Source organism: Mycteria americana, chromosome 8 (genome assembly GCF_035582795.1).
Source record: "Mycteria americana isolate JAX WOST 10 ecotype Jacksonville Zoo and Gardens chromosome 8, USCA_MyAme_1.0, whole genome shotgun sequence".
NCBI lineage: Eukaryota > Metazoa > Chordata > Aves > Ciconiiformes > Ciconiidae > Mycteria > Mycteria americana.
Window position 1 is genome coordinate 29,514,725 of NC_134372.1, and position 20,649 is coordinate 29,535,373.

At 39.6% G+C, this 20,649-nt stretch overlaps 1 protein-coding gene across 1 annotated transcript in view; it reads right to left on the minus strand.

Annotated features, from left to right (window-relative positions):
* Nucleotides 1-588: 588 nt before the first annotated feature.
* The window catches only part of SMPD3 (sphingomyelin phosphodiesterase 3), a 32,273-nt gene continuing 12,212 nt past the window's right edge, over nucleotides 589-20,649 (minus strand). Inside the window, exons 2-7 of the mRNA XM_075510221.1 lie at nucleotides 19,652-19,727; nucleotides 12,118-12,273; nucleotides 8,733-8,822; nucleotides 7,797-7,860; nucleotides 2,176-2,338; nucleotides 589-690 (exon numbers count right to left, since the gene is read on the minus strand). Of these exons, the coding sequence (XP_075366336.1) occupies nucleotides 589-690; nucleotides 2,176-2,338; nucleotides 7,797-7,860; nucleotides 8,733-8,822; nucleotides 12,118-12,273; nucleotides 19,652-19,727 (651 nt within the window). The remainder of the gene's footprint in view (nucleotides 691-2,175; nucleotides 2,339-7,796; nucleotides 7,861-8,732; nucleotides 8,823-12,117; nucleotides 12,274-19,651; nucleotides 19,728-20,649) is intronic.

A 20,649-nucleotide genomic window follows, 5' to 3' on the forward strand; every position in this document is an offset into this window, starting at 1 on the left:
CCCAGAATGCCTTGCTTTGGCTGGTATCTGATTTTTGAACTCACTTCCATTCTGATATTCCCCATGGTATCTTACTGACTACTTTATCTCAGAGTGGCATGCAGTGCGGGCGCATGCTACTGATGCAAGCACGCTACTACAACTTTAACAGGCTAAAAAAAGAAAAAAAGCTTTAGCTTCTTAGTTATACAAAGAAATGATGCAAAAAACCATTGAGCAGCACTAACTCACAGACTAATTACAAACTAAATTGTGCTATATATTAGTATAAAAACATGTTTTAGTAAGAATGGCACTGGTTCAGAAGGAATTAGGACTTCCATCTTGGTTCCGTTCGGTCCACAGTGAAAGCATTGTAGTACAGGCCTGCCCTGTTGCCTGAGCAACTTGTGACAGTGGCTTTTGGCCACAACCCCTTCCATTTCTTCCCTTTTTATATCCGCCATTGTTGGTACATTCTGGGAGTAGCCCGGGTCAGGTCTGGTCATCTTTCCTAACATGGCACCAGAATAGTTTGATTCTTATCCTCTGATATTTTCTTAGTATTGTTAACATTTCCCTCTTCTAATCTCTCAAAGCTGGTCAGTTTTAAGGGTCGTCATCTCCTGTAGACACCATGAGACGCATTGCTACTGGTAGGTGGTCTGTCAAGCCCGCTAACTGGGTAATAAAGCTGAACTCTTCCACTTCCTGCAGAAGGAAAACAAAAGTAAGAAAGAAGGAATTGGAAAACTGATGTATTATACCACGCACCAGGACTCAGCTTTTATGCCTCTCTTTAGTTTACTTTGAACTACCTGACTGTATTAGTAGATGTATGGGACCAGTCTATCTTGGCTGGGCTAATGGTTAACTGTCTGCCACACAGGGCATGTCAGCGTGGTGCAGTTGATGAGGTGAACCATTTATACGATACACAGTTGAATAAGTCTGGATGAAATGTGTTGTACCTTTTCCTTCCAATTACAGTAACATCTGTGTTCCAGATAGACTTATCTGTAGTGCTGCAGCAGGTAATCCATGTGCATAAGGAGGCACTCACCTGGGAGGAGGGGCTGGCTATACCATACTAGATATGGCATGCAGCTAAAAAGGAAGCCTGTCTTCATTAGATTGAGGTGTTAAACTTTGTGGGAGCTTAAGGCGATCAGGAACACTGCTCCTTGTGTCTCTGAATTGAAGCCTTTGTTCCGGCAACATTTCATAGGATTAAAGTTCTATAGCAAGTAACTGTGTGCTTCCAGCTTCTGAAAGCTGGATGGAGCAACCTTAACACTCACTTGATACAATGTAGTTGTCCCCTCCTATGGGCCAGGTACTTACTTTGCCAGTACTTTGGGAATTGCTTGCAGGAAGCACAGATATTTTAGTTCTCTTTATGCTGCCAGCGTGAGCCTTATCAAAGACCTAATCTGAGTCAAAACTATTCAGATATTGGTTTTGTTGCTGTTTGTGAAAAAAGACGGGTTTACCATACAGATGCACCATGGGCATTTGTGCATTTGAAACAGGAAGCCTTAAAAGAATTTAGCAGCTAAGCTTCTGTGTCCACAGAGTACATGCAGAGTGCAGACAGACTGAGGTATCGTGCACTGAGCTGTGCTGAACTGCTCTATTGCCTGCTCTTCTGCAGCAACTGCAATGGGGTACGGTAAAGAAGTGTGAACTAGTTTCTCATTTTCATCATGGAATTCTGTATAAGGCAAGGTCCTACACCAGGAACCAGACACTGCACTGCAAGTTCCCATTCTGGTTAGCCCATGTCACCTTGTGCCTGCATATCACAGACTTGTAACTTAGGTAGGTTTTCATATAGGCATAATAAAAGAACATCCAGACACTTGAAAAGATTAAAAAATATTCAGACTGTTGGCATGGAAAGCATCAGTCAAAACACTTAGTCTGGCAAAAGTTTAAGGAATGGAAACAAGGTTTTTTGTTTGTTTTTGAAGAGCAGCACATCTACCAGTGCTGCTACCAGAATTTCTAAACTCATCTTAAATTCATTTATGTAATAGGCTTACAAACTTGGTACTTGCATGCAAAAGTAGAAAATAGCAAAGCAGCAGGTTCTCCTTGGAGTATGAATTTGAACCTGAGCAGGACAGGCTGCAGTGCCATCCAGACAAGTTTGTTGTGTGAGTTACGGCTCTTTTTGTCAACTCTGAAACTCACCACTTTCCATTCCAGGTAGAGACCTTCTTCTGTATAGAGCATATAGTCAATCCTCCTCCCGTTTCCTTTCAATGATGCCTTCCTCCCCTTTTGACTGGAACTGTGGTTCTTGCTGGTGGGATAGACTAAGTATCCTTTCCTTCCTTCTTCACTTTCCAGCACCCTATTTCATTAAAAAACAAAACAAGTGCTTTAAATGTTTGCTCATTCTGTCCCTTTGTGTGTTACGCTGGATCCTCTCCAAATCCCTGGTAAGCGTAATGCCTGTCCAAAGGACTGTTAAACTTGTAAAGCACATCTTCCAGATGTGTTTTCCGCTATGAGGCTGTACTAACTGCTGACAGTGCTCTGAAAGCCTCAGGGCGGGTTTGGTGTCACTGGTGCTGTACTGGTGGACCTACCCTTGTAGCCAGGAGAACAAACAGCTGAGAGGAGGACCTTGCCTGCCTGCTATCTGTAGTATATTGCAGCCCACAACCCCTCTGCTGATTTCCAGTGTTGCTGAATCTAGCAGAAGAGGAAACTGTTTCATGGATTACTTTAGGACAAACCTGAGTACTTTGATACAAACCTCTCCATTCTGATCAGAGCAACTCCTTCTGAAATTAAGATAACCAGATTTACAGACAGGGTGTGGATGAGGAATGGTTTTCAGGAGCACACATTTGGGCATGTGGTAGTTGGTTTTGAGCAAGCCTTAGCATCAGATTACTGTGTCTTGGACCCCAAGCTCCTGCTTCACTAGTAATGATAGCCTAATTTATTTGATTCCTGTATGTGACACTCTTCAAACTCCTCTACAGAGATGGACTTACTCAGTGGGTGTGTTAATACTTCCCCCATCTTGCATGGAGATTACCCAGCCCAAGACCATATACAGAAGCAGTTAAAATTAAGAATCAGTTTTCTAGGTACCAGTCTTGTGTTCAGCCAAAATAAGCTGCAGCTCTGCCATTAAAATTTTTAGTTTGGGTGGTTAAACCTTAACAGTAGGTTTTATACAGAAGACTATTAAGGCCCCGAGCAACTTGATCTAACTTTGAAGTTAGCCCTGTTTGAATGTGACTTTGGACCAGATAAAAGGTCCCTGTCGCTCTATTTTTACAATAATTCTATGTTGCTGTGCTGTTCTCTGTGGTGTTGCTGTTGTATTGGATTTAAAAGGAAACTTAGTTTACCTTCTTGTATTCTATTTAAAAGATCTACCAAGGAGCACTAAAGGCAACAGACGCAACTGTGCATGCAAAAGCAGGAGTTGCACATGGTAACTGCATGTGTAGGGTATTATGCAGACAGTTAATACCAAGTACAGTCACAGCTGTTTTGCATGGTAACTGTGCATGCAGAGAGGGACAGATTAGGTTGTGGTTTTGCTATCTGGCTCAAAACACAAACAAACTACTTTCAAAACCACCTCCTTGAAAATCATTTTCCTTTACTTACCTGCCAAAACCTGAGCTCAAGGTTCTGTGGTTTCCCTTGTAAGAGTTGATTACGCCATTAAGCTACATCATCAACTGTCGCAGGAGAAACACTGAGCCATGAACTTGGGTCCTAGCAGGTACAAAGCCTTTAATTTCACCTTGGAAAAAAATAAGATATTTTTGATCACCCAGTTTTTAAGACTTGACTTTGGATGGGTTTTATGCAGTTGGGTTTAGGAATTTTTTTAATGCATGCATGTGAGAGTACAGAATGAAGGAAAAACAAGAGACAAACACCAGACTTTCGTGATGTGTTTTAATGGGTGAGATTCAAATGGTTGCTTTGTCAAATTTTGTCTCTTTGGAAGGATCTGAATGGTGACAGAGGGGAGACAGCACTTGCTACAGTTGATTAGGTCTCAGTAGTGTTATAATCTGTAAGTTTGGGTCAATTTATACATACAAGAAGCACTTTATGTGCCTCCAAAAGATAACGATGACAAAATTCTGGTCATACAGTTATTTAATCAGAACTTTTCTTAACCCCCTTTGGACTCAGTGAGGTATTGAAGATTCTTAGAGTTTATTGTAACCGGTTTATGAAAGTAAGCTTCCTTTTATGTATTATTCGGTTTCAGACTGTCATCTAATAACTTGTGTTAAATTAGGTTACTGACTGCACCCCATTTGCAAGCTGATTCTACAAAGAGCTACTGCAAATGATTCACTTCCTGAAATTTTTTCTAGGTTCAAGAAAGCAAGCTGTTTGATGGGACTGACCTCTTTCAAAAATTGTATTTATATTTGGCAAAGCTAATTAAGTAACAAAGTAGAAGAAACTGCAGTACTACTGCAAAAAAATCTTATTTGCATTAATTTAAAAGATGAATTTGTTTTAGCTTCAATTACATCCTTTTAAAAGTCTGTGAATGCTGGGTATTCACTTGACCTGCACAACTGCTCACAGAAGGGAAATGTTAATTTCAAATACATGAGGAAAATGAATTGTAAGTGTGCATGCATCTGCTTCTGACTAGAACTTGTACCACCTTGTATGCAATGGTGTGCTGTTTGTCTCTACAGGAAGTAGACACAAGTACTGGACATCTGGCTATGCCGTGCTAACAGTTAAATGCTAACAACTTAAGTGAACATAACTAATTATGACTGAGTTGCACAACTAAACCTGAATTTTGTCAGAATAATTGTCTTAATTTATAGGACACAAAGAAAGAGAGGATAAAAAGTAATCGTAACTTAATTTTTTCCTTGAAAGATTTTCAGTCCCAAATAACTCTGAAGTTTAAGTATGAAAATTCTGTCATGCAGCTCTCTGGGCGATGGTTTGTTTGTAGTGCTGACTGTAGCTGCAATGAACAAAGGAGCATGAAGAGCAGTATATGCAAGGGAGCCATAACGCAAAACCTACTCCCTCATCATAAAGCTCGAGGGACCATCTCTCGGGCGAGAAGCACCCAAGTTAAGGAAGACTTTTCTTACTGGTGTTGCAGCCTGTTGCCCAGAATTGTGAGCCACTGTCCCAGCAGTGGAGACTGGAAAAATTTGCATTTAAATCTTGTTTCTTAGCTGTGCTGTAATGTGTTCTCCTGTGCCAGACTCTGTTCAGGGTTTAGAGACAAAAATGGGCTTATTCCAGTGCTTTGCTTGAAGGTGACAATCATCTTCGTGAGATGAGATTACTTGTGTGCATTTCATGAAGCCTTTCCGAGCAGAAGCTCGTGCGGCTTCCAGCACTGTGGCAGGGCCCAGATTGTTACATCTAGCTTATTAATTGTTCTATAATTATAAATTACTTGCTCGTTATTTGTGCCAAGTATGTTGTTCTAGTCCGATGTTTTACATATGCTGTACTTAACATGAAAGAGATATTTAAGAACTAGTTGTTCCGCTGCTTTTGTGGCCTAATTAGTTTAGTAATGTGAACTACTTAACTTTATTTGTAAACTAGAGAAGAGTGCTGATGAAGAAATAATTTTCTGGATAGCTTACATTGCCAATTTAAATGTCTGTTTTAAATGTCTATGAAGCTTGATTGAGGTTTATTATTAAAAAATTTGAGAACAGATCAATTTTAGGCTGTACCCTGTTCTGCTGTGTATATGAATGATACTTGTTAGCTAGACAGTGCTCCACAGCTTCTGTGCTATTTAACACTTAAATGTCTTTAAAGCCCAGATTCCATTAATGGCTTTAAATTTTACTGAACTTACTGGCAATTTTTATGTTTACCAGTCCCTTGCAGAGATGGGAGGACAGGCTCTCTTGGCCTCTCGTGGAAGTGATTGTTTCTCTCGTATATGAGCACGTCTACATAATGTACACATGCAGATCCCTGTTTCCCTGCAGATCTGCATAAAAAGCTAGTGGAAGTCCAATAGAGGGCTTTTTCATCAGTTTAAGAGAATTATAATGTATTGCAGAAAACTGAAACCTGTATTTAGTAGGCAAAAAGTCTTATATATATTCTGTTACCAACACTCAAGAATATTTTCCAGTTATCTCACACTGAGGTGCTGTACATACACATAGGTAACGGCAGTAATACTCTTAAATCTTTACTGATCATTTGATGGCTCTTTATCTATCAGTCATGTATTTGTCAGTGGAACTTAATTGCTGAATACAAGTAACTCTTCAGGGAATAAAACAAAATACCCCAAAAGTAATTTGGTGACAGATTGTCTCAAGGCTGCTTGAAAACACAGGGGTTTGTTTTTGTTTGGGGTTTTTTTAAATTTTATTATTTTTAAAGAGCTCCAAGCCTGCTCTCGGAACCATAAAATAGAATGTTACACCCACATACATATTTGCATTTGCAAACTTGATTGTAGGACCAAATTACCTTACATTGCTTTCCAGAAATCCCTTTCACATGTACCAAATTCATGTCTTCAACACGTGAATAGAAATGCCTGGAAATTTTGCAGGCTCTTGCCTGCGCAAAGCGTGACTTGCTATAGCAAATCCTTATTTTGAATATAAACTAAACCCAGACCTTATGTCTAGAATTCAATTTCTTTGTTCAAAACTGATACAACGAAGACTTCCAGGGGTAGCCTCACCTAACACATTCAACTAAGTATCCATCTATACCATGCAGTGTACTGTACTTGGTGAGTAAAAATGCCAACATAAACTGTGCCTATATAATGTACCATTTCCATTGTGTGTGTTAACTGAAGCATCTGCACAGACTCATTAATTCAAATAACTTTACCACTTTTAGTATATTTTGGTAATGAACAGCTAGAACCTCTTTTATAGTTAGTCATGATAATAACATATTTAGTCCATTAAACTAGCCTTCAAGGTAGAGAAGGTGCAAAAAGGATTATCACATTCATTAAGTGCTGCTCTAAAATGTACAAAGCTTATTAATTTCTCTCCACTGGCATATTATTTAACAAACAGTACAGTATTCAAGAAATTTATCTTAAGACTTCTGCAAATTAAGTTTCTTTTGTATTTCTCTTAAGTCCACTAGCTCAAACCAAAGATACCTGTTTCTCAATATCAAACACTCCTTAAAAGTAACGCTGCACTAGTATCACTGATCGATATTAAGCCATATTCCTAGTTATGACTGATGTGCTATTTAATTCCTTTCTATATTTGTGAGCTTGCTTTTTTAGGTGTATTGAATTCTGCAAGCTTTCTAGAATGTATTTTTTAGTTGTTGGGTTGGGGGTGGTGTTTTAAACTTTATGGGTTTCTTATTTGAGGAAAACTACATTTCCTTTTATTGCTGTCCTTTACAGTGCTGTGACCATGGAACTGGCTGCCTGCAGAAAGACTTTCGGACGAGCTGTCCCCATACCCTTTTCGGTAGTGCTCGGAGTTTCTTGTCCGATGGGCCTGTCCAGGTAGGACCAACTCTAGAGACATAAAAACACTGACTGCATTTGCTCTCATCCTTTCACCCATTGAAGCCAATTCTATCAGAGAAGCAGGCACTTTTCCTTCCCTTTTTTTTTTTTTTGTCTTCCCCAAGTACCCCTGAATAAAAAATTACATGGTGGGTTTTTTGGTTGGTTGGTTTTTTGTTTTGGTTGGGTTTTTTTTTTTTTTTTTCTGTCCATAAAACACCCCTCAGTTTGTGAAATGTTAAATAGCAAGCAATGGACTGGCTTTTTAAGGAATTGTCTAAAGCATGTGGGAAGATTAGGAATTGCATACTTCTGTAGGTTATCTGGAGTGCACACTTCTTCATCATATAATCCTTCAGGATCCAACAAGGTGCCTGTGAACAGAAAGGGAGATGTGAGTGTCCCATCTCACCTCCTATGACTTGCCTCTCAGGAAGCTTCCAGGGGCAGAGGTGTGTGAAGACAGCATCCATATAAGGGAGAGGGGACTGCTCTGACCGAGAGCACTTGCTGTTCACTTCTCTATCCCGACCTCCCTACTGCCTGCCACCTTTCAAAATGTTGCCTCCACCCTTCCAGTTTCTCAGTCGTAATGTCTGATTTGTTTTTGTTTGTTTTTTTCTGCTACAACAGAGTAAAGCCACATTATTAAACAGTTCCACATTCTTACCTTTAGTATCTTCACAGTTATAATTGCTTCTCTAGAGAAAGTCTAATTCCTGATCTAAAACTTCACCAAGTTCAACTGAGTTTCACCAGGTATGAATATCTCAGAGTTCCATGAACTCTTTTATAAGATGAACCCTACAAGTTCATAGTGTTGTTGAATTGCTCTGTTACATCCTCACTTACAGTATTTATAGAACACCAAATGGAACATTCTGATCAAAAGCTACAGGCTCTCACTGCATGCAGAAAGTACAGGAACAATAATTTGCCCCCGCCCCCCCCCAAGTAATCTAGAGATTATTTTAAAAGTAGAATAGGTGTGGGAAGGCATTCAAGTTGCTTGATGTGCAAGTTCTAGAATGTGGACTGAGTATGAGATCTCTGTTTGGTTCTTAATTATAATTCAACAAGACACTGTTAAGGTTTATAAAACATATGCTACAGAAATACCTCTTGTAAACATTTGGTCTCCACCAAATTCCTACTGCCAGTTAGCTGAACTACCTGCTGCTTATAGATGTCGTGTGAGTGACAGACAAGTACATGTTCATACACTGATAGCTAGAGAAGGTCTTACCAATTGCCCATGGTTTATCCTCCCCAGGACCGATTCGACATGGGTCTTTGTAGTGTGTAAACAGAGAATGCTGTTGCTCCAGCTTGTCCTCTGCAGGGAAAAAACAAGCCCAAGAAAAGGCACATCAGTTGTAAACCTGTGGACAACTGTGTGTTCTGCCACAACAGAAAAGGCAAGTCCTCCTTCCTGCTCGGTATACATATATAAGGTGGATTTCAACCAGTTCAGTAGTAGCTTTACTGCACAGCAGTATCTCATCTTGATGAGAAATTCTAACAAATGCTTGCTAATAACAGTGCTTTCCTACAAAGTCTTTCTATGAAAGACATTTTTGGTAGATTCTAGCTGTAAACTGAAGTGAAGATTTTCCAACATATTTCCTTACCCTGCCATTGGCATTGCATTGCTTACTCCAGTACAAAACTTTTGCTGAGATAGACCACACAATGGAGAATTGGACTGACTTCACAATGTAAATAGCTGTTTGTGGGTGTGTATATACATCTCAGTAAGTTTGAAGATAAAAGCTTGTACTTTACATGCTTCAGAAGAATTCACTGAATGTTTTCCAAGCTATAATACATAAGAGAAAGGACAGGCAATTGATAATTTGCTTGGGATATTAATAAAGCATTAAAGCCATTCTAAACATAATCAGCATGACCTATATAAGATTAAAATTTTGTTACGATTAATTTGCAGCTGTGGCACTGATGATAGTGACAAGTCACAGCTGACAAGACAAACTTAACCCATCTGACTGGAAGGCTTTTTATCTTATGCTAAAAGGTTTAAAAACATAATAGACTTTTACACAAGTCAGTCCAAAGCAACCTGACAGTAAGTAACTTTCTAATAATGTTCCCACTAAGTGTGAATTCACTGTATGAATGTTGTCATAATGTTCTGTAAAGCTGGAGGGGAAAACCGAGTTGCAAAAATTTGTCATAAGCATAAGGTCGCTCGTGGACCTGGAGATTTTTGAAAATTGTACTGTCAATACATCTAAGAATAGAAGCTTGATATTCACTGAAACATTAATTACTTGCCGTATCAATCTGTGGAGTGGGAAAGAATACAGAAAATCATATACAGCATTACAGGAAGCTGATTATTGCTTAAAAAAAAATTTAATCTTAAAGTGTTCAATTCTCTGCAATGCTAACAAATATCCCTAAAACTCAATGAGAGAAAACTTTAAAACATTGCATTAATCTTGCTCAGTGCATAAGGAAAGAAAGCAATCTAAAAATAAAAAATGAAATAGCCAGCTTAATTTCAGTTTCCAGGCTGAGAGAATTTTAAAGGGGAGGGAGATCTCAATAAGCTGCAGAGATAGCAAAAATAAAATGCTTTTTTATAACCTACTTTCAATCCTCTTTAGTAGTGGTTGCAATATTTACAACTATTATTTGCAAAAGCAAATAGTTATTTTTACTTTTGCTTTAAAAAGACAGGTCACAACAGCATTTATTATACTCTGTACTTCTTGTACAAGATCTTGGTTAGAGTGCCAAAACTTCTCAGGTAGAGGATACTGACCATATGTTCTGCCTCACAGCTTCACTCCCCTCTCTCTCTCCCCCCTCATGCTGCACAGCCCCACTCACTTTCGATTTGCAATCTGACTGGGCAGTCTCCCCTTTGGTATGCAGCAGATTGTTTATTTCCTTGATAGACATCTTTGCCTCCAGGGCACTCCATCCATCCAACAATATTGCAAGTGAAACAGTCAAATCACAGCAGATGCGTCAACTTGTATCCCCCAGCTTCTGTCTCCCTTCATCGGGACTGCTGCAGTTGCCTCTTCAGCCTGTCTGTGTAGCAGCTTGGCTTGCTGAAGACCTGTTACTGACCACATTTCTTCCATCCTTCCCTAAAAACTCACTCCCACTGCTACCGTTATATTTTCTCTTAATACGTGTTTGTTTAACTACAGTATTCTGTAGCCATTACCACTTGCTGTTCACCTCCACAGTGCATAATGGATTCTTCTACCAGTCAGAGCGCTTGCCAGCACCTTCTCTGACCATTCTGAGTTTACTTTCGATCACGTAGTTGTGACTGATCTATTTTTTGTACATATGAGCTAGAAACAAACAACAGAAGGGCTATGTTTTGGGTTGATGGTCTTCTCTACCCAATTAAATGTTTCTGCAACTTTGCTAAAATCTGCCATTACAAGTGTCTGATACAAGTCATGAGATTAGAGAATACTAGTTATTTCTGAGATCAGACAATGCTTGCTTTTTGTTTCTTAAAATTATTTTTGGTACAGTTGTTGCTCTCAGCCTCAGTTATCTAGGCTCCTTATGAAGACTACAGAATTCACACTGGATGCTGTTCACAAACTCACCTGTTAATCCACAAACTCTGGTCTGAAATGCTGAATCCCAGTTTGAATGCTGCAGCCTGAGCTCACCTGTACACTGCACATCTCCCTGGATAACACAGCACAGACGAAATCCCTCTGATGAACCTCCCTCACGGTACCTGCCTGGTGCTGTTTGTATCTCAGTTCTTCAGTTTTGGCCCAGTCATGCAAAAGGCCTTTTAGCCATCAGCCTTGCGGGGGGCTGGCTGCTGGGCACCACTGACCCATTGGCCAACTCCAAACCAGCAGAGTCAATGGCCATCGTATAAAGCCAGCAAGGAGCTCTGCTGGATGCCTGAGCTGTACTGAGTGGGAAGGCAGAGAGGATACACAAACACAATACTCTGCACTGTATGTTGGCAATTTAACTGTTAGCAGAGCATAATATTTATGTTTGGAAAAGGCTACCATCTCTGTGAACTCACCACCCATTAATTATGATTTTGTGGAGTTCTTTTTCTAGTAGCCTCAGCATCCAAACATAGAAAAAAATTTAAAAATTTATTAAAATAAAAAAACCCAGAAGTACACAGCATCAGTTACTTTTTCCCAAGACTGATTCAGCAATGTTTAGTTCTCCTATGTCTGTGTATATGCACTATCAAATTATTTTTAACTGCATGAATTTACTACTTTTTCTCCACAAAAATCCCATAACATACACGTCTTTCATTAGTAACTAAAATTCTAGGACAATAGGTGTCTACCTAATTCAAGTAAAGCTAAACCACTGGATATGTCCTCATTAGTGCTACCGCAAGTCACAAATTATTGCCCTTTGTGCCTTAAAAAACATGACGCTTAATAACTCAGCAGAGCTCGTAAGCATGAGCTGCTCTCCTTGGCTCATCTCAAGGCTAGTACCTATTTTAGAAATATCTGTAGCAATTCAGTCTTTCCTCGCAAAAGCCAGTCACAACTTGGCATACTGCTATAAGCCACAGGAATCAAGAACTTTCCTGTTCCTTTTTGGAATATATAGACACCAGGAAAAGGAGAACCTTGTCTTACCAGAGGAGCAGTTATCGAAGTTGAGATCTCCACAGATTACATCAAAAGCCACCAGCTCCTCTGGATTGGCTGTACTGGAGGAGGAGGTAGATTTTCTGAATTCAGACAGCCAATCTTGAAGCATATCCAGTTGCTCACATCGAACAGTAGTATCTCCTGTAGGAAACAAACAAACAAATAACCAAAACAAGAAATAAGACCTCCTTTTAGTGTGTTACTCAGCCACATGTTAGTTGCTAAGCTATTGCTAGACATCTTGAGAAAAAGGGTGCAAGATAAAAAATGGTGTGGCTAATAGTATGCTCAGTACATAGTGCTTAGCCCATTATGAAGTTCATTAGGAACCACACTTTTTGATGATTTCAATATCTCCTTCTGGAATCAATCACACTAGGCGTGTCTGAAGAAATAAGAAGACAAGACATCTGTGTTGCAGACAACCAGCCAAAATGATGACATTTCTAGCCACAGGAGGAAGAGGATCTGATGCACTACATTTATAATCAGGAGTTCAGAGTTAAAATCCTACTTCAGACAAAACTGGAAAGCATGTTCTGGGGTAACCCACTTGATCTTTCTTTGCTTTCTAATCTTTAAAAGGGAAAAATTTAACTTTAAAGTGTTATTAGTAAATATACATCAGTGGTAAATTCAACTTACTCATACTGTAGTAGTCCATCTGAGGAAGGGTTCTATTTGTGTTCAAGTAAGAATGCCTAAACTGGAAGTATTTTTTCATATTTTTAAAAGTATGTGTAGATACAGGTTTAGGTAGGCAGTACTTCAGAAATAAAGAACCAGATCTTTTCCACCAGTTGCAGGGGAGTTACACTAGGCTACATGTGCTGAGGATGTGCCCCGTTTTATAGGAGTGAAATGAAAGTGTTGAGATTCGTTGCCAAATATTTTTTGTTTGTGAAACCATCTGGCACACACTAATTATAGCAACTAACCACACTTAATTTCAGGCACATTAGGTGACATGAAGTCTAAGAAAAAATTAATTACTGGCTCTCTCAAAATGATTACAGCAAAAGCTTGATGTGGGCAAAGGAGCAGGAAGAGACACATTCTAGAAATAATTGTTTATCATATTGTCTTTCCTTTCCTTTTATTTTGTTTTCACTGTACCTATAGTTAACAGTTACAATTTTGCTTGTTTCAGACTTGAAATGATACGTCAAGTCAAAATAACATTACTTTTCTTAAAAATAAAAGACTTGTTTTCAAATGCCACAATTGGAAGGAAAAGCAGCAAACCCAAAATTACTTACTCTGACTACACATTTTATTTTAACCTAATTTACTACTTTGTGCTAGCTATTAAAAAGGTGTAAAATGCAATTAGCAACATCAGTTTGTGTATGTCCAAAGCTGCTTTCAGTGGCCACTATGGAGATGGTGAATATTTAAGTCTACATCCTCACAGCTTGTTAATCAGTCATCTCAACTGCAGCTGTCACCAGCACTCTTTATAGACTTTTAAAATGTGAACTCCGCAGCACACTGTAACTGCGTTAGCATACAGACAAACTTTAGGACTTCACTCTCCTACCACTATTAACCTGCGAACGGTTAGATTTTCAAGAACATCAGGGCTGGGGGGGGTAGGGTGTTAAAACAACAGTTAAATACAAACTGAATCAGAAATGTTCAGCCAAGCATGATTGGATACAATCCTAAATAAGTAAAAGAAATAGTGAAAAGAATATGACTGGGGAAGGAGAGAGCTTTAAGTAGGTTCTGACACTGACTCATCTCTTCAGACTGGTAGTTCCAACAGCAAATAATCTGATTTTTTTTCTTCCACTCATGTGTTACTCCCAACAAATCTTTACCAGTTAGGCTGTAATATAAAAGCAGGTACACGTGCTTCCTGGATCTATTCCCTAACCTACAGTTTCTAGTTACTTGCACCTCAAGTTCACATAGTACCCTCATCACACAGCTTGACACAAATCCAGACCAATGTATTCTTGGGAAAACCCCTTGCTAAAACAGCACAAGAAAGCCCTACAGTGAAGACGTAGCTAGACAAAAGCACAAGAAATAGGTCACGTGGAATAAATACAGCCTGGAGCAGGTGACACTAAACCACAAAAGGTGTGCGTGACTAACATACCCATTCTGCTTAACTAAAGATACAGACAAAATTAAAGATTCAAAGAAAGCAGGAGCTTGAAAGGGACCTCTGGAGATCATCTAGTCCAACCCCTCTGCTCAAGCAGGGTCACCCGCAACAGCAGGTTGCTCAGGTCGGTGTCCAGTCAGGCTTTGAATATCTCCATGGTTGGACACTCCATAACCTCTGGGTAACCTGTACCCTTAGTTACCCTTGCAATAAAAAATGTTTTCCTTTGTTTAAATGGCGTTTCTTGCATTTCAGTTTGTGCCCATTGCCTCTCATCCTGTCACTGAGCCCTGCTGAGGAGAGCCTGCCTCCATCTTCCTTACACCCTCCCATCAGGTATTTACATACTTCGATGAGATCCTTCCTGAGCCTTCTCCTCCTGAAGCTGAACAGTCTCAGCGTCCTCAAAGTTTATTCAAATTCATGGACTGTCCTCCTTTTGCAGCATCTGAATCTTTCTATGCTATTTCATCTCCTTAGGCCAGTACTTTCTTCTGGCCTGCCTTGGTTTCCACATAACATAACTTTTAAGCATGGTGTTGTTGACGACAGTGCAGTAACGTCTTGCTCCCCACAAAGTCCCGATTGTATAAATTGCTTAACTGTTTAAGACTGACCTTTACATCCCTGAACTGCCAAGGTTTTTTTGCATTTTCTATGACTTATCCATCTAGCATGGCTTCACTAGGATGAGTGGTAACATAATGCAGCCATTACCATATGGGCATAAAACTCAGGCAGCAACATTTCACAGACCAGTGTGAAGAATGTAGCAAATCCACTTAACTGCAACACACAAAGGTGAAATTCTCCAAAACAGAGAACTCTTGAGAAAAACAAAAGACAGACAGACAAAAACATTTTAGGAGGATATTGTGAAAGGTGTCTGGTAACATGCATTGCTATTATTAAAAAAGCATTAACTACATAGTGACATACATCTCTCTCGGTAAGAATGCTGTGCCTTTGTAGCAGCGCTGTACACCAGGTAACCTCAGGGCTCCACAGAAAAATAGTAGCCTTGGAACTCTAGAAACAGATGAGTTTCATTTCTTTTTAGAAAAAGTGTAGAACTTGTGATAGTCTGGCATCTCTGATTATCCCCAGTAGAGGTCACAGAAGTAATTGCACTTCAGTACACTACGTGGACCATGTGCAATGAAGCGCGCTACATTTCCATGACAAAATATGGGACTCTCTAATTCGACTTGAATATAACTGTTTTCTGAGATTATTATTAAACTAATGGTATCCAGCTTACTGCAGCTACACAGCAGGTACTGCATATATCTGTATGCAAAAGTTACTAGTGGGACTCAGTCTTACCAGCTCCCAATGATCAATGGCTTTGGAGATAACTGAACTAATCAGACACTTAAGTAGAGGAGAAGCCAAACCTGAATCCAGAACAATCAGGAAAGCAGAGATTTCAGAAACTGCTGCTGAAATAAAGCAGCATCAGTAAATACTAACAGAACTAGGTAGTAACTCCCAACACCAACATTCAACTTCTTCTTCCAGCCTTCAGGTCTAATTAAACATTCAGATAGAATCACTGATCTGATTGACTGCCACCAGTGATTAACCAGAGAATACAGATTTGTGCTAATTGCTTTACACTCTTTTCTGCAGTAACTGGCCTGGAAAAATGCAAGTAATTGTGTTGTGACTAGTTCCTACAGTCAGTATTTCCGAATTCTTTGCAAGTTCCCTTCAGCTTCAGATTTTGTGGGAGGATGAAAGGGTAGTGTGGGAAACCTCAGCCAGCATGAATAAATACTTCACCTTTGTTCGTTGTAAGATAAGCATACTTGCCCTTTCCATTCACTTTGGAAATGCTTAAGTGAAATCCTGGCTTTAGTTAGAACTGCAGGTAGGTACTATACACTGAGGAAGACGGTTTTGTCCTACTCTGAAAGACATTAGAAGGAGCACTATAGTGGTTGAACAAAGCAGCTGACAGGCCTAGTCAGAGGAAATTAAAAGATCCAGTGGAGGTTTTCAGCACTGAGAAGCTCTATGGGATACATTGGCAGGGAACCTGGGGAAGATGAGCAAAAAAAGCTGGTAAAATGTAGGATGTAAAGCCTAGTCAAAAGGAAAAAATGTTTCCAAGTCACAACCAAAGGCTTCAGTTTAGCCATGAGACAGGCTGTGTCACACCTGACTGTGTAACAGATTAAGCAGACCCCTACACTTGTAACATACTTAATCCAGGATAGGCTGGGAAAACAAAATAAAAACAAACCACCCAAAAAACCAAAACAACAACAAACCCCCTTTTATTCTGCTGGGTTACTTTTCAGCTCGGTCAGGTCCCCAGTCAAGTGCAACACACCCTACAACCGCTGTGTTAGCGCAACTGAGAGGAGGGGGCAAGGGCAGGCTGCCATGGTGTGGATACTCCAGCTTTGCTATTTCAGAAACATACGTGGAATCACTGCCTAAGGATGCTTGGCATGGAAGTTACTCCTGACTACAGTTAGAATTCCAAACACCAAGGGATCTCTCTCATTCCTGAGCTGAATTCTGCTTAAGCTGTGTGTAGGCTTGTGGAACCTGAAACCGGTGCTGGAGAAGCGTGAGTTGCCAGTACCTGTACTGCTAACGACCTAGGTTCACACCAAACACAAAATGGGGATGTGAACAAGGTTATGAGATAGCATCCAGCATGCTACATCATCTGGACCTCAGCTGGAATAGGTTGAGGCTTACTCTGTTTTAACGGCTCGGTGGGGTGTCTGAAAGGCATGACTCAAAGGGGCTTGGGAGGTGGGTGGATTCTAGGCAGCAAAACCTGTCCAGAACATTAATAACTGACTAATTGAAAGACATAAAAGAACCATGTAAACTTAACAGCCCCTTGGGAAATAATTACATTCAAGTCTCATTAAAGGATCCCTTCAGTTGTCACTGAAATGCAGCTATTTCCACCATGGAAATAAAGAGCTGCTTCATAGCACCATTCAGTAATAGGTAGAGAATTGAGAGGATAAGCTACATCTAATTCTAAAGTTTTATTGAAAAAAGTGAGTGTCAGGAGTGTCAGGAAAAAATAGTAATTGCTCAGAACAGAGTTGAGCCAGCTCATCTGTTGAAAAAAGCATTACTAGTTCATCCCTGACCATAAGCAGTTGGATCCCTTCGTTTTATAGTCATGTAAGTATCAGAACTGTCAAGTGTAAGTTTATGTATCCTAGAAGGGAAGCCAAATTGCACTCAGCCATGTATGACAAGATGATTTAAATGGCGAACCTTTGAAATAGTGCTTGTTTTTATAGATACCATATCTTTACATCGTTGAACTGTTTTTTGGATAATTTTTTAAATGTGTGAAATGTTATGAATCAGATGATACAAATCAGAAAGCACAGCTCTGCCAGACTTCTGAACTTTAGTTTTCCATTTCATTACATAAACTAATATGATATATCAAAGGACAGTTAGACTCTTAAATCATTGTCTGCTCTACTTGGATGTAGTTTGAACCAGATAAGCCTAAAAGTACGAAGCAAGAACATAAGTAGGAAAATGAAAGGTTGTGTTTTACCCTTGAAGAAGCTTTAAGCTGACTTTGAAAATAGAACATTACTTCCCCATTCTTCTTCCCTCCCCTCTCTTCCTCTTTAATATTTTAGGGATTTCACAATGTGCTTATCAAGGACTAACTGAGAATACATACTAGGTAGTAAAAAGGAACAGGACTAAAAATGGAGGTTTATAACCTAAACTAGAACAGCAGCAAATCTCAGCTCCACAACAGCAATCTCACAGTACATTACCATAATTCCAGAGTTAAAAATAGAAAACCAGAGAAAGACATTACATTGTTAAAATGTAGCTGAAAAATTCATGAATCTTCTTTAGAACTATCCAGTCTCTCTAATGTACTTCAGGGACTGGCAGTTTTGTTCCCAAGTCTCTCTGCAACTGAAGCACTGACAAAGTAGCATGAACGCTAGCTGCCTGACTCGGTTAACCTAGACATGCTGTAGCATATAGGTCAAAGTTCTACCATTTAGAATACGTTACTGTGTTGCCTCAGTCTGCAGCATACATGCTGTCTTCAAGCAGCCTAGGAGGGCTATGTCGTGCTACCCAGCTCTCAGGAGCACAAGAATCACAGCTGCATCAAGTAAAACTAAGGATATCTACCCCTCTGGCTAAATTAAATTCTGATCTTACACAAAGTAAAGGTTTGTAGATTTGGCTTTTATTTTATTACTACACCCACTTTAAGTATAGAAGTGATAGTTTTGATGCAAAAGATAGGAGAGATACATGGAAACTTTTCCATAGACCTCTCCAAGAATTTCAAGTTTTTGTCAATTTTAATTGATGAGTGTTCATGCGAACAGCCAAAATGGAGAAGCATCTTGATTTCAAAATTATGCGTCAGAACATTAAAAATGGAATAAAACAACCTGAAGTTACTAACTTTTCTTCCCCTTGCTTTCTGGACTTGGGTTGTAAAATGGAGATAAGGCCACCCATCTACCTCAGTCTTGTTCTGAGTATTAATATTAAAAGGAGAGGTGAGTGTTGAGATACCAGCATAAAAAAAAGGTCATAAAAGGCCATAAGATGGTTGAGGAGGAACAGGCTCCACCACAACCTGACAGAGCTACATGAAATTCCAGTCTGGTTATGGGAAGCAGTGCAGTCCACATATCTCACAGACACAGAATCTGCTATTAAAGAACATCTCATTCTTTTTCAAGATAATTCGGTGAAAATTCAAAAAAAAGCCTTCCACACCCTGCTAAGAGTTTTTGCATTTTATTAAACGACCTTAGAAAATATTGTTTCATGAAACAAAGGACACAGAGCATGCTGTGTCATGCTGTAGTAAACGTAACAGTGGAACTGTTTTTAAAAACAAGACCAAGAGAATTTCTCAATGAGTGTATTAACTTGCTAGCCATTTATGTATGAAATTTGCAGGTCAAAAACCAGAGAGTTTGGGCTTATTCCAGCCACTAATCTCTGATGGAAAAAATGTCCCAACTTGCATCTTCTGATAATCCCCTAGTTATGTACAAAGAAATTTTAGTTTATATGCTGATACTCACAGTATGGGTTGACAAATGCTGTTGACTAATAACAATAGTAATGTATTTGCTAAAATAACAGTATTTGGTTAAGAGGGAGCAAAGAGAAGAAAAGCTCTCAAGGGATATTTTTGTTTGTGTCCTATAATACTTAATTACTCTGAGACTGAAAATGTGAAGGTTTGGGGATACACCTGTCTACCCTGCTTGCTTCACTATTTCATTGCTATTCGCAATGCACGCTGCACTTTGTCAGAAATATTGGAGGAGCAATGCTTGTTACTTCTGCACAAGAATACCACCACAGGCCTTGAAACAGTGAAAAACTAAGATATGCAAATTAGGACAGTACCTGCAATAGCTTGCAAGTGAGTGCAGGAAATGTATCCCACAATTCTTTGGTCCTGAGGTGTACTTCCCACTTGCACCTGGAAGGGAAGGAAGAAGTAAAAAGGTAATTAATGGAAGAGCTCATACAACTCCATTTCCAGCCCCAGCTGTGCAGCATTTGTACATGGTATTGGCCTTTTTCACCACTCTTTCCATCTAGCTCCATTTTGAAAACACACACACATAGACAAAACCACCAGAGACACACACTGGGGCTGACTGGGGTCCCACTTGCTGCTACACACTGACTCCTTCCTGATCACCACTACTTCAACACTTCAATGTTGATTACACACATGCAAAAATTTGGCTCTCTCCTGCTCTTCGCAATCCCATTGGTTCTCTGTCCCAGTCACGTTGCCACCCTTTTGCATCCCAGCTCTTGTTCATATGCAAGATTCAGGCCCACCACTGAAGTGCCATATAATACTAGTATTACCAGCAGTCTCATTCTTGGCGTCTGTGTAAGACTAGAATGCAGATGGAAAAAATGCCAAGGGAGTCTGGGGAAAGGATGAAACATGAAATAAATATTGGTTTTGACCATGTTTTCTCCATTTCACAGGAAGTTTTGGATTTTGATGGAATTTTACATTCTTCTACAAAGGTGTTGGGGATTTTTGCTATGTCTCAGCAAAGTGTTTACATTCTTCAGCTCACAGCAGCAGCCTCCATGTCTGTCAACCAGATGAAAACACAACATGCGCCCCTGCTCTTACACACAGAAGAGGCAGGGCTTCCAGGGAAGCTGGAATGTATTGTAATTCCTCATCTATATCATATGCTACGATCTTTTAAAAATATATTTGCTGGTGGACACACAAGCAAATTAGAATCAAGTTCTGGTTTAGGTTTTCAACTCTATTGAAGGTTTTGGCAGTTCAGGACTTACACAGCTGCAAATCAAAACTCCCAATGATTTGAGGATCAAGATTTGGATTGAGGCAAGAAACTAGTTGG